The following is an 18659-nucleotide window of genomic DNA, read 5'->3' as shown; positions in this document are numbered from 1 at the left end:
ATTTTATTCAGATTGATTTTATCGCAACTTTATACAAAAATTTGGCAATACAAGTATGAACTTAAAAATTTATCGATGTTCCAATGCATGGCTAGATCAAATGCCTCTATTGTTGTGTCTGGACAAGTTGATCATATGTGTAAATAGCAGACTTCGCGACTCGACTCCTTCTGAATGTAAGACAGATTTAGACCATAACCCATGCGGCAAAGAGCTTCAAAATAATAACTGCCCTCCTCCGACTATAATCAACAAAGATTGTTGCTGCAATCTTTCGGATCATTATATCCGTTACCTAATAGAGTGCCATGAATTGAACGAAACTTCAGATAATGGGGAGGATTACTATACTTAGAAGTTTTAAATACCAAATTTGATATTTAAATAAATCAAAAAGTTGTTGTGCCGATCGGATATTTATGGTTGTCAAAAAACTTGGTCTGCGTAAAGATAAGACAGCCTGCTTACAAAGTTTGGATGCTTCCGATGGACTTGTTCACATAGATTCGTTCTCGTGTTAATTATAAATGAACAATAACATGAAGACCGACACAACTGCTCCTGCCGGCTACATCCATTAAGATTTTTTAGTAAACCCTCTTTCCCTTTAAGTGTACAAAAAAATGAAATACATAGTAGCACTTACGTAAGTAAACAATTCAAGCTTCAGCCCAGTTGGTTTAAATAGGCTGTGTCAGAAGAAGGAAATATAATTCAAAACATGCCGGTTACACGTTGCGGAGTCCCATTTCAGCAAGACAAAAAACGGGAACATACATAGGAAAAATGTTTGAATTGTTATGCCTAATCTAATGACCACATTTTGTAGTAATGTACAACCATTCAAGGCCGTATTACTGAAGTTTATTGCAGGATTGCAGATCAATAGAATCCATTTTGGAAAGATCGAATAGGCTTCTTCTAATGGCTGTCCGAGTAAAATGGTAGACATTGTTTTACAGGAATGTTTGGAAACATGTTTTAATAATTCATTCATTTCTTATAGGTGTGTATGTATACGCAGTTATTTATGTAACATGTAATTGTCTCTATATAGTAGTTAACATAAATGATTTGTTTGCAATCTCCGTGTCCTTCCACATTGTTAATTATACATATGTACACATATTCAATAATGACTTCAATGGACCCCCGCCGTAAAAATCCCTCCGAAGATATATAGCTGAAGCTTACAAATACAACGCATGCACTATATATATGTATGTATTTAATATATTTGATAAACATGCAGTTGCACCGGCATGGAAGGACAGCGCAATAAAATACTGGGCATATACATATGCTTGTCGACTTGGATGACTGTAAACGGAAAACTGAACAGCTGCGCTGATTGCACATTAAAATGTTATGTGTGCTTGCTTTTGTGTGTGTGTGTGAGTGGCAACAATAATACCCAGACAGAAATACATACATAGTATCGTATTATAATAATTATATATAAACAGTTGCAATAACAAGAGGGGAAACACAAAAAAAAAAATACGCACGAAAAAAAATTAATAATTATTTTGTATATTGGCTAGTGCGATGCCCAAGCACATGACCCCCGCTTAGAAAATGGGTATATAGTTGTCGATTTTGGCGCGATGCTTCTGGGCGACACACTCGGCAATCCAGACAATGTTGCGGCACTCCTGCTCCTTGAGCTTGAGGTACGCATAGAAGACTCCAAAATGAAATTGTTGCAAGAAGGCGAACACATTCAGCTTAACCTCGTGCTCAAAGAACTTGTCCTCGAGCGTCTTGTCGCCGGGGTTGTTGCCGGAGCCATCGAATAGTGCTGCATATTCGGCATAATATTCGGCCACGGTCTTCACCTGTTCGTAGTCATCGGCACGTGCCAAAGCGGCTAAGCCATCCGGATACATCCTGCCACAGTTGGGATACAACTTGGCTCGGTCATCCTTGGACAGTTCGGTGCCGAAAGAGTTGATGGTAATGATGATGGCGCGACGATCGGCCTCGAACTAAATAGAATGAAGTCAGACAATTAGCATTGCAAGTCGATAGGGGTTGCTTCGATATACTCACAGCCAGAATTTCGCACATGACATCGGCAGTGGCGCCTCCCATCTTCTTGCAGAAATTGTAGAATGCCTCCAAATATGCCTTGTACAACGTGTTGCGAATGATTTCGATGTTCATTTCGTCGAGATCCTGCTCAGAAATGCAGTCGACAAAGAAGGGTGCCAGAGGTGTGTCCACCAGCACGGCATTGTAGAGCTCAGCGGGCGTTGATGCCACATGTATGGCCTCCATCTGCTCGAAGCTGCCCAACGGGTGGCATTTGGGTATCAGCTCGGAAATGGGGCGCTGGTGCAAAGTGCCCGTGATGAGCAAGATGATGTTGTCGATCATGTAGCCATAGGTGATAAAGTCCAGGAAGTTGGACAGCGGCTCCACAGCATGGTTGCGCATATGCTGGAACTCGATGACCAGTTTCTCGCGCAGCTTATCGTCAATCACCGACACCGAGAGTGGTGAGGGCTCGTTGGCCAGAAAGCTGCCATAATCAGTGCCCTGCAGATGCAGCTTCAGGTCTAAAGGAGCGAAAAGCAAAGCGAAATATGTAAGGAAATCCAGCAGACGAAAAAAGGCAACAAATCACAAGACAAGCTTACACATACGCCCGCACACACACACATTGACCATATACACACACACACATACACACACTGAAAATGGCATGCAGTGCACGCTGATAGCAAATATTCGTAGGTCACATGACTAAGCTATGGGCGGCTATGGATAACAACATGACTGAGACTTACCCTCCAAGGTCTCGCACTGCACCAGATTTAGGTAGTCCGCCTGCTTCAAAATGCCGCACTTGAATCCACGGCATAGGCCCTCCAAGTAGCCGTTGTCAATGTTGAACATAAAGCCAGCGCTGTTCATTTTTGCAATCTAAATAAATGCACAGGCACAACACACGGACAGAGACAGAGAAAAAACAAGAGTTGCTTTATGGCTGTTTTTAATTTGGTCTGTTTCCTATCACTCTACGCTTCTATGACCGCTCTGTGGTTTGCGCGAAATGTGTGGCAATAACGAAACTTCCAACGCAGCGCAAAAGAAAACTCAACCTTTTTTCTATATCGATCGACAAGTCATATGATTACAACTCCTCCTCTTCTTGTTTTTTTCTACGTCAGCGAAAACGCACTAAAAAATCCAAACGTCAAGTGACCTGTAGAGTGCTGCCAGACCGCCAAACTACCAGACAGCCAGAGGCGCTGGCAACGTGTGCGATTAAGTTGGCAGTGGCAGCGCTGCGCAAGATGGCAACGCCAGCTGCGCGGCAATACCAGTGAATTAACGGCATCTTTTTTAAGTAACAGGAATAAGTTTATTTAGCTCTTAGCACAGAAATTTGAAGTACAGCATAAAGGTACATATGTCACAATCTTTGGGCATAATGTGTTGTTGCTGGTTACATGCATCAGTCCACCTCGTCGTATCGACGGTAACGTGGCCAATGCGATGGCTGTGCATCATAATAACTTTGAGAGCTCTCCGTGCTGCCTGTGGCACGTTCACTCTCGCCGTTGTTGCAGCTGCTGCTGCCCTTCAACATTTCGAGATGTTCAGTTACCAGCTCGGTTGAGGGGACCTTCTCATCATTGGGTATGTAGTAGTAGGCAATCCACATAAAAACTAGCATATCGACAAACATTAAACCCGCAAAGAGAAAGAACTCGTTGGCCTGCGACTGAAAGAACTTCAATTCGGCTACCACCACCACAATAACATTGCCAAACGCTACTGTGAGCAGCCAGCAGGCCTGCAGCACGGACTTCATGCTCGGTGGCGCTTGCGCATAGGAGAATTCCAGGCCCGTAACCGAAAACATCACCTCGGCGAGTGTCATGACCACGTACTGTGGTGTTAGCCATAAAATGCTCATGGAATTGGGCGTAGTGACCTCAAACATGCGCGACACTAATCTGTCACTGCTCCCGCCAATGACCAAAGCGTAGACGCCGCCATGACGCAGGAACTGCTGATGCACCAGCACCTCGCTAACCAGCACATCGTACTCCATGGTGCTCAATTCGTATAAGTCGTGGTTCCTTGCTGGCTCGTCCAGTGCCGTATAGCCCGATTTCGTCTCGCGCCAAACAATTCGCGTGGTAGCCGGTGTATTAGCTAGTGTGCGCACTAGTGCCTTGGACTTGTTCGATTTCTGGACTTCGTCCTCATACCAGAAATTGGCCACGGTGTGATTGGGTCGTAGGAACAAAGTGTGCGCCTTGGCCTCCTTCAGAATTTGGGTGCCACCGTTAAGTCTCGTACAGCCTAGCAAGGATTAGGCACGGCGGTGAGAGGCCCGGAGGCATTGAATGTGAACTCACCTGCTGTCAGGGACTCAATGCTATAATCGAGCGTGAAGCTGCCATTGCTGGTTGCCACGATGCCGCTGTAGAAGAAATCAATGCCCTGCAATGTAAAGTTGCTGCCAGAGCCCAAGAGATTGCTCCGGAATTGGTAATGACAGCCCGGCGTGCCACTAAACACTCGGAACTGCGTGTTGCCAGTGCTAGCAATTACAGGATATGTGCGCTGCAAATAGGCTCTACTTAAGATAGGGATACCAATAGGAAATGGCCACAGGAAAACATGCAGATTACTTATCATCAGAAACATTTCTGTTTCATTCTATTTTAGAATCTCTTCTTTTGGACTACGGCTTGCGGTGGAACAAACAAGTTTGTTGCGATCTTTTTTGAACTGCTATTATGGAAATTTCGAAAGATGTCTCATTTTATTTGACCCTCAGAGTTTTACCCACATTTATAGAAAAGCGTATAATATATTGAGTTAACTTAGTCGCTCCAATCCTATTCGTCTGTTGCCTTAAACGTTTCGATGTTACGAACTATATGTAAATACATACTAGAGATACTAAGTTGTATTCGAGTTATAAGTTCGTATTCGATTCTTATAATCGCGGAACTCAATAAAAACTTGATTACTAATATCTAAAGGTATTCAGAGTATAAAAAAATACAGTCTTCAAATAACAAGCTCGTTTGATTTCGAGAATTCAACTTCAATTCAAAGGAACGTAATGCATTCGGAGTTTTCCAGTGGCCAGCATCCACAAATATTTCTTGTGCTCCTTTTATGAGAAGAAATTAGAGACTATAACTACGACTACATAGAATAGAAGATAACTTGGCAGAGATAGAGAAGGCTTGAAGAGTTGTAGATGGAGAATCAATTTGGGACGAGTATAAGTATAAATATTTTTTGTTTCTTTTATTTTATTAACTAATTGAATTACTTGTCATATGCAATAACGCCCGGCGTACAGAAACAGACGCCAGGCACACAGCTTCACTTATGTACATTGTAAATGGACGACACAAGTATATGATTTATCGTAGGGGTTTATGTAATACACGACTATACAACTGACTGTGGTTGTCAATAGACAAGCACTACTCATTGATGGTGCTGCCCTTGTTCTCAATGCCCTCCAATGGTTCGATCTGGCGTTTAGGCTCCTCAGCGCTGCTCTTTGTGTCCTCAGTCAGTGGCTGTGCCTCATCATTCTTCAGGGGATTATTGGGCTGATATTTATACGCCATCACCATAAAGATCAGCATGTCAACAAACATAAGGCCGGCGAACAGGAAGAATTCGCTGGCCTGCGAGTCGAAGAAGGCCGCCTCCGCAATTATGACAACAATGACATTGCCAAAGGCTACAGTGAGCAGCCAGCAGGCCTGCAGCACGGACTTCATGCTGGGGGGTGCTTGTGCATAAGAGAACTCCAGACCTGTCACCGAGAACATCACCTCGGCCAATGTCATGACCACGTACTGTGGAATCAGCCACAATATATTCATTGAATTCGGTTCCGTCACTTCAATAAGTGTCGTTTTATAGACGCCATCGCTCTCCTCGTTCACAAGTAAGGTATATATTCCACCGGTACGTAGGCGGTGCGCTGCAACTAATTTATCGTCGATGAGAACCTCATAATTACTTGCAGTCATGGCCACGATCTGGGTCTCATTGGCAAGCTCGTTATAATCCACACTGCCCTTCGTGGTGCGCCACAAAATTTTCTGTTCTTGACCCACGTTTGCCACAGTGCGCTGATTGGGTCGCCCATTCGATGGCTTGTTCACATAGTCCTTCAACCAGTAGGTGGAAGTGGTGTTTTTAGAGTTGAGGAAGAGGGACCAGGCCGTCTTGTCCGTTAACGTATGCGTGCCAGCGGGATAGGCAAAGCAATTTTCACCTGCTGCGGTGATTGTGTAGGTCATTTGGAAAGTGCCTGGCACGCTCACCTCCATGTCTTCGTAGACACTGAGTGGTTCTACCGTGAAACTGTTGCGGGCTGGTAGATTGCTTTCGAAATTATAGGCACAGTTGTCGGTGTTGAAAACGCGCAGTTGGGCATTTTGCGCGTAAGGCAAGGTAGGATAGGTTTTCTACGGCAGAAGGAAAGAGTGCAAAAACAGATAAGAGAGTGTCAGAGAATAGTGGAGAGAAAGGAACCAACTCGTATGTGCTACACGAAAAATTGTGAAGGACCATGAAAGGTAATGAGTACTGTGGTGAGTGCTGAGTTTGTTTTCTATATAAGTGTATGCCTTACCTCCAGATTGAGCTCCACAACGCCGGAAATGATGAACGCAATGCCAGCCAAAACGCCACCCATTGTCAATTTCTGCAACGGTCGACTGATGCCAACGAGTCGGAGTGCCGGATAAAAGGCGACATCGTAGAGCGGAATGAAGACCAGAATGAGCAAAGGATTCAGAACTTGCAACTGATCCGGCTTAATGTCCCAAGATCCCATGTCGCCGTCCATGCGCGTGGCTTGGAAGGTCCAACGGGAGCCCTGCTGATCAAAAAGTGCCCAGAACACAGGCAGTGGCAGATACAGGAACAGCACCCGCATCAGGACCTTCACATCATCGATCAATTGGCGGTCGTACTTCTGATCAGCATAGTCCAGCCAGTGTTCGCGCGGGTTGGTTTTCTTCTCCTTGCACTTGGTGCGCAGTGCAGTCCAAATGGTCTTGCTAACCAACACCACCATATTGCCTGCTGGCGGCTTGATTTTATATAATGGTCGACCCAGCACAATGATGATCACCGACACAATCATGAGAACAGCGGGAACACCAAAAGCCAAAGGATAACACTCCTTCTCACCAAAGCAGTGCACATCCTCGCGCAGAATCGGCGTTACCGATGTCGAAATGAGTGAGCCGGCATTGATCGAGAAGTAAAACAGTGAGAAGAATGTCGTTATCTGCTTAACCTGCTCGGGCATTTTGAACTGATCGCCACCAAAGGCCGACACACAGGGCTTGATGCCGCCCGAGCCGAGCGCAATAAGCGCCAGGCCGATCATGGTGAATGTTTCCACGGGCAAGTTCAGTGGTCCAATGGCGCCCAATGTCAGCAGAACAGAGCCGCATATATAGACGAGTGATAGATTCAATATAGTCTTGAACTTGCCCAGCCAAGAGTCCGAAATGATGGCGCCGAAAACGCAGAGGAAGTAAACAAACATGGTGAAGATGTGGAACACAACCGTTGCCGTATCATTGGAGTAACCTAGCTGGTAGCTGAGGAAAAGCACCAACACAGCTGGAATGGTGATGGTGGGGGTTAATCCAGTATCCTGTTTAGTCCGTTTGGGTATACTTGTACTTACTTCGCATGCCGTAGTAGTTGAAGCGCTCGCAAAACTCATTGCTAATAATGAAAAACACCGACTTCGGATACGGCAGTTTCTGTACACAAATAAGAGGGTATTAGTCTAGTCTATACTCCCATTCTTAGGCCTTCCCATTACCTTCTGTTGTCCCTCTGCTTCAGCCACATTCGCGGCATCATTGAAGTCATGACCATTTGACACCGGTTCGGATATTTTCTTAGCTTCGACCAACGCTTTGCCATTTTCCGTAGCCTTGGGCTCTTCAGGAGCTGCAGTTGGTGCTTGTTTCGGTTCATCTGTGAGCGCAGAGGGCATCGGGGAGATTGTGGCTACGGGCACAGACTCGCCGCCAGACTCAACAGGCACGGCCGCCGGCTGAATTTCTGCAATGATATGAAGGAGTTTAATATATTTGTTGCTGCATCCTATCGGCGTATTTAGGCCCATGTCAGCCCACCCAAGAGCGGGACGATCTCCGCTGCTGTTTGCTCCACTGACGCTTCCATTGCGAATGATGACAACATTCGCTACACTTTACAATTGCTACTCGGCTTTTGCGTCATTTCATCACGTCGAGAAATCCCCATTACATTCAACTTGAAATCATCTTGCGACTGCCTGCTCGTGCCCGCTCGTGCCCAGAATGGATCGTACTGCGTGCTTGGAAAGCTCCTCTCTATAAATCTGGGTGCATTACCTATTTAAGCCACTCCAAATTTGAGTTTACTTAAGGCACTGCCCATAAAAGTCGCGTCAGACACATACTCTACATAGTTTACCACAAAAATACATGCATACATAATTCAGATAAGGGAGCCCGTTCTGATAACCAGCAGTCCCACAGCAAGTGTGGGCGTCTGGATGGAAGCGAGGGGTGGGTGGACGATAGAACCTGTCCATAATCGCGATGTAGTGCTAATCTCCGCAACAAAGCTTTGTCGACAATATGCGTTTCGAAAGACATGTGTATGGACATTAATAGCTATTATTTAATGGAATGAATGAATCGTTGGCGTGGTCGAGTGGTTCCAGGTCGGTTCCATGGCTCGCTGACTTAACGGAGCCTTAATACAAATAATGAACGTGTCAATGGTTTATGGCCCTGTTAGTTAATTTTTATGTTAATCCAGGGATGAATATACAAGTAGTAGAGTTATGAAATGGTTCTATGTACCACATGCTAATTAAGGAACCGTGTGATTCCTAAAGTTATACATACTACTTGTATATCCATCTCCAAACATAACACATAGTGTCATTAATTATCTGCTCATTCCAAATAAGGCCAAGTAAATGTGCGCACCCCAATTGTTATTGGAAATGTTAGCTAATGCCATGATATCTTTATTTTTATGGCAGCCATAAGAAAGCAACGTTTATGCTAATCACAATAAACAAGCATGGGTCGTATATTTGAATTACCTCTCGATTAACATACCATGTATGTACTTGTATATAAGTAGGCTGATTTATACGTAGATTAATTGAGAATGATTTTTCACTTTCCCCCAAGAGCGAACAAGTCAAGACCTTTTGTATTAAAAACTTATTTGTTTATGAAAATATTGGAACCAAATTGAAAAACTGATTTATTTACAAAAAATATTAGAAACTAATACTTAATAGGTACACTAGTTTATTGCGAATGCATAAGAAGTTTTGATAAACCCAACACAGTATATACTTGTATGTTTATAAATATGCTTGATCAGTAGGACGAGTCATGGCTATCTCTCAAAGAGTCTAAGAGCTAGAATAACCAAACTTAGTACTCATACTTCCACAAGCCCTAAGCAGGTTCAGTTTGTGTTTTTTTCCTCATGTACCCCTCCTCCAAACTTGTTGTTGCCCTGGCTTAACTCTACTGCACAAATAGACACATTTAGACATATTGAATCACTGATTAAATATATTTCACTTAATTAATAAAAATTTTAAAAGTGTTGTTTAAATAAAAGTTTCATATTTTTATTTTTCATATAAGAACTGGGTCGACTGTTCGAATTAATTATAATGGCAGGAATCGCGCTTGATCCCAGAAAACCGCTTCTTCTCAGACCTTGGTTTGTTATCCATTCTTCTCCGATTCTGTCTGTCTTTTATTCCACATGTCGATTTATGAAATTAATATCTACATTTTTAATATGAAGCCGCTTTATCAGAAATATAAGTTAGTTGGCTTTTCATATTTCCATTTCTAGATATTGGGATATTTGTTTTCAGAGATATTTGGGTTAAAACTAGCTTGACTCCCTAAAATAGTTTGGTTTGGGGTTGATGATAGGGCAAGAAAAGAGTTCCTCTTGAATTGGATAAGGATAAGGTAGGATGTGTGGGGTTTTTTCCCTCTCAACAATAATCATAAGTAACGAATAACTATACACTTTCCCTTTTAGATAGTTGCTTTAAAAGGTCAATGTAAATGGTTGTCCATTAAACTAACCTTGCACACATGGAGTGCATATGTACGAGTAAGTGCAAACAAACTTGGTATATATGGTGTATATATGTATGTTTGTAGTGGGTTTTGGGCCCCGTTCGGGTCGCCTTATATCAAGGCGCTTATTGAGCAGATCGCACTTGCGCATTGCGGCACTTCTTTTGAAGTTGGCTTCCAGCTACATACTATACTTGTACTGTATTACCCGCTAATGGTAACTAAATGGACGTACATTTTATTTTTCGAACAGAATTGATGGCCAGTCCGTCAATCACACACACCCAACAAGACTGCCAACAATGTATGTCAATGTCCATGCACACATGCACATACAAGTACATATGTATGTTTGAGTAAGTATGTATGTATTAACCTATGTATGTACATATGTATATGCATTCCAGGGTTCGGCCTACGTGTGCGTTCGCATCGCAGTAATGCCAATCACTCGTACGTACATACACATGTACATATGTATGTAAGTACTAGTACTGTACATATTTATGTACATATGTTTGTACATACTTGTATGTATGTGTGCGTACGTCAGTAAGCCATAAATTTCACTTCGGGCCATTATATGAAAGAAGGCTGCTTATCAAGGTTTGGTTGGTCGGCCTCTTATCCGTTTGCGCATTGCCATTATTGTTTATACATTGGAGTACAAGTATCAACATACATACATACATACATACATACATACATATGTATGTTTGTATTTCTGGGGCGATTTATCAGCAAACACCGCCAATTGATTTACAAGCGATTAAGCCCATTCCTTTGAGTTTACGATATACACGCTGATAAGTGCTCGTGCCAGAGATTAGTCGAAAAGCCCATCTCGAACACTCGCATTTAGTAGGGCGTACTTTCCCACGGAGTCGAAACGCTAGCGAAAGTGAAAAGTCTCTGCTCTGCTCTGCTCTTATCAATCTGTTGTTGTTGTTGTTGTTGTTACTGCTGCTGCTCTCTGCTTTGATTAGGCCCAAGAATTTCAAAGTGCCGTCTCGCCTTTTATGGACACAATCCGGCTCTAATGGCAATTTCATGGAACTGTTGTTGTTGTTGTTGTTGGAACTATTGCTTGCACATTCCATAAAATACTAGAACGTATGTATGTATATACATAGAGTAGTATGTCTGAGACAATGCCTTTGCTGCCCGGCCTGTTGCCAATATTTATTTGGAGCGACACGTGCGTTGGCAGACCGCATGCACCCTCCATGCCGTATTGATTGCCTTGTTCCTGTTAAGTCGGACCAGCACAGCCACAATACGAAGAAAAGCTTAAGCAATTCAATTACTGCCAGATAGCTTATCGTCACAGATTGCGGAGTGGGTGTACGGGTCTCTCTGTGTGTGTGTGTGTGTGTTAGTTTGTTCTGCGAAAACATTAGTTCGACAAAGCTTCTCGTATTATTCTGACGTATCTGACAATGCGTTAACTAATTGCTGCTCAGCTTTAATTCAAACACCTGGTGGCAAGCTGTGCTTCAACACCTCCGCCTACTCCCCACCCCCTCTCCATCCCGCCAACTCTGCTTTTGAGCAGCGTCACAACTTGTGCGAAAAACTGCCAAGTTGCATTGTTTGGAAGTCGTTATAGAGTTATACTTGTAGTATACCCATCCAAATAGTAGGGGAGCCGATTTCTACAGAGAACAAAATCAGAATTGTCAAGTCAAGCACAACAAAGCAAACATCGGAAACCGATATTTGTCATACTACTCGCATATAAATAAAATACAAAGTGTCCATTGACAGTGCAGCTTATTTACAAACAGTTGTGCGAGATCTCTATTGAAATTGCAATTCCTGGAAGTGAAAATTGTATATTATTATACTACCCACGATAACTCAGTTTTTGTCTCCAAAATAGTGATCGTCTTCTGTCGTAAAATACAACCATGTTATTAAATGTGTAGTGGGGAACAACTAATTTAGAATGTATTTTAAAGCCTGATACCAATAATAGATAAGCACAAAAAATGGATTAATCATAAATGATTGAATTTTTATTTTTAGAGGCCCATTATCAAATTCGATTATTGCTGAAGCAAGAGTTATTTTAAGTTCTTTTCACAGACTTCTTAAGAACAAATCCTTTAGGCGGCATAGTTTGTTCCGATTTTGGCTCGCACTTCTTCTTTTTGGATTAAATGGATTAATCATAAATGATTAATTACCAAACTCGATTATTCCTGAAGTAAGAGTTCTTTTTAGTTATTCTTCTGGTTCATTGAAGTCATCGTAAATACGAACAATATAAGGCTTTTTCTTTCTGGCTTAAATGGATTAATCGTAAATGATTACATTTATATTTTTAGAGGCTGTTTATAAAATTCGAGTTCTTTTTAGTTATTCTTTTGGTTCATTGAAGACTTCTTAAGTACGAACAACAGTTCGCAGAGTTCGTTCCGATTTTTTCTTTCTGTGTATCCATATGTATTTATGGTTATGGGATAATATCAAAGCACAGTCTAAAGCTTGATGTAACAGACGCCCTCTCTTTCTCCCTCTCTCTCCATTGTCAGTTATAAATATGCAAATTGTTAACGCGTCCAAGGCATTAGACACGTTAGTGCACACATTTGTCTGGCAACAGAAAACAGCGAAACAACAACAAAAAGGTTAGCTTTGGCAACCACAGTTTTTGCCGTTTTTGAATCTAGTCAATCGATTTGGCCCGATGTGCCCGTTGACCAAGTATGGCCAGTATTTGTGTGCACAACCGGCAGCATCGAAAATGAAAGCAATGCGTGCCACAGTAAACCCTCGCTAAGCCAACCACTCGATAGCGTCCCTAGTAAGTGCAAGTGTGAGAATGTGTGTCAAGTCAAGTGCACTTCAAATACAAGTCTTATCAGTGATAAGATTTTTAATTCGCAGCACTGTTTGGAAGGAGAGTGGAATTGAATTGTCATAAATAATGTCAGCCTGTCTGTATCTTTGTCAATTTCAATTAATTGCAAACTAATATATAATTTATGACGCACTAATGGCTCTGATAAAGTGAAAATAGAAACAAGGATGACGGCGGACGATTAGCTTGATAATAATAATATCATAGCCAAAGATCTAGAAACTCTTTGTTCTCGCTCATGAATCAAATCTTTAAGTCAAGGAGAAACGATTGTCCCATTTACGATCTACACAATCCAGCACTCTCCTTCGACAAATAACTCGAACAGCTGAAATCTGGTATCTGGTTCATAGTATAGGCCCCAATGTTTCGTCCCACAATGGTGGATATGTTTATATCACAACTTATCATATTCTTAGAATTTTTCTTGCACTTCCTTATTATTTTATTATCAACTATTCCATAGCCCGCTATGAAGCCCAATCTCGAGAATACTTTCGATAGCACCACAGACTGAATAATCTGCGAGAACACTCCTTTCATACAAACGACAAATACTAAGTACAGATGTACTAGGAATGTTTGAGTCACAGCATCTGAGTCAGTTGTTTGGGAAAAAGGGGCCTTTTCCTACATCAATTCAAATACTTCTACATTTTTGTTACAGCTAGGAAACAAAGGCTCACACATACTCTCACATTTTCATTTTGCAAAAATTGTGGGTTTCACTTATTTTAAATATTATGTACCATTTTCTGTATCCGTCATGTTGTGATCCGCTTTTTGCACACCTTCTTTAGCCGCTGCACGTCACTTCGAATATAAATAAGCAAAACAAAATGTTAAATGAATATATATGTATGTACATATAAATTTACAGCCGCCGTTTTTATATTTTTTTTTTGATGTATCGTTTTGTTCTTGATAAAAAAAAATGTCACTGGCGGCAAACAAAAAATAAAAAATAAATAAAACATTAAATGCCGGAGAGCTCAGACCGAAACATTTTTGTAATAAGTACATAAAGCGGTCGTCGACAGTGTAAAGAAATTACAAAAATTGAATTTGGAAAAACAAGTTTTATTGCATTATTCAAACGCGGCGCGAAACGAACACAATAATAATAATAGAAGTAGTAATAACAATAACAATTCGAATCTCAACTCAACTCACATTAAAACATTTAACAAAATTTAAATAATAGACGCAGAGAATGCGATGCGACAACAGTAATAATAATAATAATAATAATAATAACAACAGTACCAGCAGCACAAATAATGCAAAAAAATGAATTTAGCAAAACACCACGCTCGATCGATACGCGTCTAAGTTCGCCAACGGCGATCCACAGACTGATTTCAAATGTCTGTAAGCTCGTAGGAAGCCGTTAACTGTGAAATCAACAAAGTCGTCAGAGTCGACTATACTCGAGCCGATCCGATCCGAGCGGCTGCGCGCGTGCCGTGTGCCGTGTGCGGCCGTAGACTTCGGCAACAACATCACATCATCATCAACAGCAACAGCAACAACAACATCATCATCATTATCAACAGCAACATCGGCAACACACTACGGCCATAATCGTCATCGTCATCATCATAAAGCCACTAAAATTAGGTTGCATTGTCGCCGGCCGATCGGCCAGTTAGTTAGTTAGCCAGCTAGCTAGTTGGCCAGTTGCCCAGCTGCCCATACCGCCCGTCTGCCTTAGCTCCGATCTAAGGCGGACTCTCTTATCAGCGGCACTTGGCCGGCAATCGCATGCGCTTAGCTGCTCTCTGATAAGCCCACCTACCTATCCACCTACCTGATATCGCTGATATCGTCGGAAACAAGTATTTACAAGCCTCGGCCAACAACAACAGCAACAACAACAGCAACAGCAACAACAACACAGAGACCAATGATTTACAGCCGCAAGCATCCACAACACATAAAACCTTCACCGATTCTCTGTGCAATAGGTAGAATCGTATCTGTTGTTGGTAGCGATAGTTCACACTCACACACTCGTACACACATACACACATACATACATATGTACAGTATGTCTAAATATCGCGTCATTCTAATGTTGAAGTCTGTCTTCAATGTGTGTTTGTGTCTGTCTGTCTGTCTGTCTGTCTCTATTGTTTGTTTGTTTTGTTTTTTGTTTTTTTAATTACAGTTCTGTGACTAAGTTTGAACAGAATAGGTAGTTGATGAGTCGCTTATCAAGTTGCTCTCAGTACTTCGAACGATTCAACAACAAAATAAAAAACCGAAGAAACTATCGCCTGACAATAAATGAAATGTTGTGGCGTCAATGTTGAAGCTTGCTTATCTTAGTCATTGTCAGTCAAGATTGTTTTGTATCTTTAAGATATCTACAATTATGCATTGTGAACTGACATGGTAGTGGGTGTCTAGGCCACATAGTATGTATGTATGTATGTACATATTTGCATGTCAGACAAGAAGTATAACTACCAAGATAGCGTTAACCAACAACTGTATTCTTCCAACGGACCTGCACTTCAAAACTCAGCTTTTCTCAGGACTGGCATATAAATTTGAAGTAGTAGTCAGTGTCTAAAAAATTTAGAGAATATATGATTAAACGCTAAGATAAGAGAGCTAACCATTTCTAAAGGGATAACAATTTCTTAAGGAGCCCTTCGCATTGCTCAATTTTTATTTTTTTTTTGCCTAACTTCAGCATTTCCGCTTGTTCCGATGTTGTTCGTGTTCATTTGCTACTTTTTTAATGGGCAATAGCTTTTTATGATCGCCTAATTGGCCATTGGCAACACAACACTGTGCACTCGTATTCGTGTAAATCGAACCATGAATCACTTGAAACACGAGTCGCAATTGCTAATGCCACTTGCGAGCTGTTCGCATTAAATCATAAATCTGTTGGCCAGGCTGGCCGGGGGCTGTCGTTAGCTGCGTCTCGTAAATAAAAATGAGAACCGACAACGATTTATCCTCAAACAACCCAATATTCCCAATTGATTTGTATACACCCGTTCATATACTTATGAGTAGTATATAAGCCATATATTTTATTCAGCTAAGCCCTCCGCACTCGACCAGTTACACGTTTAGAATCGAACACACCTAGCTACGTCTAATCTCTCAATACTTGCCCGTTTCTTGCGAGCTTGATTTGTTTTACGAACCCATTAATCACATGGCCGATAATTGTTGTTGAGTTAAGTTTCTTGCAATTATTGTGCAAAAAGAATTTATAGATGATTTCGGGTTTTTCATTTATTGTACTGCTATTTAGGCGACCATAAAGCTTTTTATAATCATCCTTTATGGATGTCATTTGTACAGCCCCTTAAGATTGTGTGTTGAGTATTAGTATATATGTAGACATACTCTTCGGTATGAATGAATTGAAAAAAACCCAAGATAATGGCACAATAATATTTGTATAAATGGGGAAAGTTATCGGCTTGAAATGAATCGACTATTCTGCCAGCTAAGTAATTGTTTAACAACCCAATGGAGGAAACTAACTAACTAACTAATTCTGTAACTATCCCTAGCAAATCCGAGCTCAGTTTTTAGGTTATTTTTAAACCAACCACCCACCAACCTATTCATTGGTTGACTTGGCCAGCAAACTTATAAAATAATTGGCAACGGAATCTGTATTGAAAATTTCACTTTCCATTTCCAAAAAATATACGTTTAACATCCGAATTGCATTCCATTTGACTAGGGATATCACAGAACTGCAAAGTGTTTCTCATGATTTTTTTTTATTATACTGTTATATTTATAACTTAAATTAAACTTATAGTTAGTTCAGTCTGAATTACAATTTAACATTTATAATTTATATAAATCTGTTGGGAATAGGGTGTGACCTCTTCAGCCTCCTTCTCACTATTCTTCTTCTCATCAAGGACTCAACTATGTAGGCTTTGCTTTTCAGTCTTTAACAATGTATCTAAAACCATCATACAGTTTTTACTTGCTTTTAGCCAATTTTGTCACATTATCCAAACGCTTACTATATTCATTACCTGATGTACTAATTAATGATATCTCAAGAATAGGGAACATCTAAGAAAATAATAAAGTTGCTATTAGTTTATTTTTTCCCATCTGATTACTAATAAGGATAAATCATAAATTTCAGTTTTAGTATTAAGTTTTGTATACTCTGTATCCAAAGAGTTGAAGGGTATAATAAAATAGCATGGCTTGTGCAAAAAACAAAATGTGAAAAGATAAGTCATTCTATGTCTTTCGAAACTCCCACGGTCTAGACGTTTTATTGGAGGTCTCTAGCTTGTGCCGTTATATAGCAGTTGGGTGTGCCTTTGGCAACCTTCTTTGTACTGATATCCGCACTCTTTATCCAAAGAAATGAAAGGCTTTAAAGTCCTAAACAAACCTCTTGCAAAATCAAAGATAATTCATCAAATATTGAATCGATCTAAAGGTGTATGTACTTATAGGTATGTGTACCATAATCTTTATAATAATGATAAGTAAATTAAAAGACAAACAAGAGTGTAACCATAGCTAATAATTGAACAGGTCTAGAGTTCGATTATCTTTCTACTCGAATTAATTGCAATTTATTACGCAGTTCCATGTCTTGGCAACGCGATTGGCCAAGTTTGCGATATCTGGTCGGAGAATACGAGTACATATGTCATAATCCCACCATGGCAATTTGTCCAATCGAATGCATGCTCCAATCCTTCCGCTTGTTGCGGTCAGGTGACGAAACATTGTTGATTAGATCAGATTAGATCGGAACACATATAGTACATACTTGTTTGTATGTGTGTATTTATGAGTGTAGATTAGCCATCCCACGAGCAAATAGAAGATGGGAACTTCGCACTATTGCCAATGGCCAAGCTATAAATAAAATGTACCCAATCGATATTGCAAGTGACTATGTCAAATGGGTGGCTGTACTGGGTCGTAAATGGACAATTTATAGCCCGGGATGAGTCGTCAATTCCTCCTCACCTCTCAGCTTGTGCGCTGCCCACGTCGTCTGCTGTGTCATCGCCAATGATGATAACAAACTGTCTGCAACTTGTGCTTATCAGCAGATAAGTCAGCCCGTTTGCCTTTTTTTTTACCCAACCACACTAGTGTAGAGCCCAATCAGCCTAGTTCTCGTAATTCCTATTGTTATATTGCGAATCAGTCTCTTACTTGCGGACTCTTCTTCTCAAAAGCTGCTTAATCTCAAGAGATGCTAAGTAGAGTAGAAAACTTAAACTGCAAGCAATATTCTGCGAGCGCTGCTCATCTTTTTGGCTTTCCTCTCCAGCTGGTACTTTATTTCGCTTAAACATAACACCTAGCTTACATTGTTTAGATGCTATGTACGAGCACCTAGATGTATGTCTTTTCCACCTAGATGTATCATTTCATTTCGATCCCAAACTGTTCATCCGTTTACTGTAGGAAACGTTGCAGAAATGTTTGACAAATACTTGTATACATATATCAAAGAAATATGTCATTGCCACTTAACAAAATCTCTTTTTAACAAGAGACAATTATATCTAGTGTAATACCCTATACCCTGTATGTGGGTTCTAACTGCATAGGAGAACCAAAAACCAGAAGAAAAGCGTAGCTGCCGCTCTAGTTTGTGGCCGTAGTGTTTATTTATT

The 18659-nt window shown here is 41.0% G+C and overlaps 2 protein-coding genes across 4 annotated transcripts; both read right to left on the bottom strand.

Annotated features, from left to right (window-relative positions):
* Positions 1-954: 954 nt before the first annotated feature.
* Positions 955-3151, bottom strand: LOC115628967 (V-type proton ATPase subunit d 1). The gene is made up of 3 exons (XM_030525245.1): positions 2793-3151; positions 2053-2561; positions 955-1988 (listed from the first exon to the last, which is right to left on the bottom strand). Exons 1-3 carry the CDS (start codon positions 2917-2919, stop codon positions 1572-1574), a joined length of 1053 nt encoding a protein of 350 aa, XP_030381105.1. The 5' UTR covers positions 2920-3151; the 3' UTR covers positions 955-1571.
* Positions 3152-3347: 196 nt separating this feature from the next.
* On the bottom strand, positions 3348-14321 carry LOC115628867 (peptide transporter family 1). 3 transcript variants are annotated; one of them, XM_030525121.1, is made up of 7 exons: positions 14185-14321; positions 13761-13824; positions 7847-8091; positions 7706-7784; positions 6635-7638; positions 4377-4584; positions 3348-4320 (listed from the first exon to the last, which is right to left on the bottom strand). In XM_030525121.1, the coding sequence occupies exons 2-7, from the start codon at positions 13777-13779 to the stop codon at positions 3464-3466; spliced, it is 2412 nt and encodes an 803-aa protein (XP_030380981.1). In that variant the 5' UTR covers positions 13780-13824; positions 14185-14321; the 3' UTR covers positions 3348-3463. The 3 variants fall into 3 exon arrangements, with proteins under 3 accessions (XP_030380981.1, XP_030380982.1, XP_030380983.1); XM_030525122.1 differs by having other exon boundaries at positions 14278-14295; XM_030525123.1 differs by lacking the exons at positions 3348-4320; positions 4377-4584 and adding an exon at positions 5263-6467 and having other exon boundaries at positions 14185-14251.
* Positions 14322-18659: the final 4338 nt, after the last annotated feature.

The sequence above is a fragment of the Scaptodrosophila lebanonensis genome, unplaced genomic scaffold (genome assembly GCF_003285725.1).
Source record: "Scaptodrosophila lebanonensis strain 11010-0011.00,11010-0021.00 unplaced genomic scaffold, SlebRS2 tig00000129-arrow-arrow-pilon, whole genome shotgun sequence".
In the NCBI taxonomy this organism is placed as follows: Eukaryota; Metazoa; Arthropoda; class Insecta; order Diptera; family Drosophilidae; genus Scaptodrosophila; species Scaptodrosophila lebanonensis.
Note: the sequence above shows the minus strand (reverse complement) of the source record. Positions and strands in the feature narration are given on the sequence as shown.

Bases quoted from the DNA above. Each gene is read 5' to 3' on its own strand.
- LOC115628867 (XM_030525121.1), bottom strand. The intron at 7,785-7,846 runs GTAATGGGAAGG...ATTTGTGTACAG, and splicing joins AAGCAGAGGGACAACAGAAG to AAACTGCCGTATCCGAAGTC. The intron at 7,639-7,705 runs GTAAGTACAAGT...TCACCATTCCAG, and splicing joins CAACTACTACGGCATGCGAA to CTGTGTTGGTGCTTTTCCTC.
- LOC115628967 (XM_030525245.1), bottom strand. From the start codon at position 2,919: ATGAACAGCGCTGGCTTTATGTTCAACATTGACAACGGCTACTTGGAG. The intron at 2,562-2,792 runs GTAAGTCTCAGT...TCGCTCCTTTAG, and splicing joins GCAGTGCGAGACCTTGGAGG to ACCTGAAGCTGCATCTGCAG. The intron at 1,989-2,052 runs GTGAGTATATCG...CATTCTATTTAG, and splicing joins TCATGTGCGAAATTCTGGCT to TTCGAGGCCGATCGTCGCGC.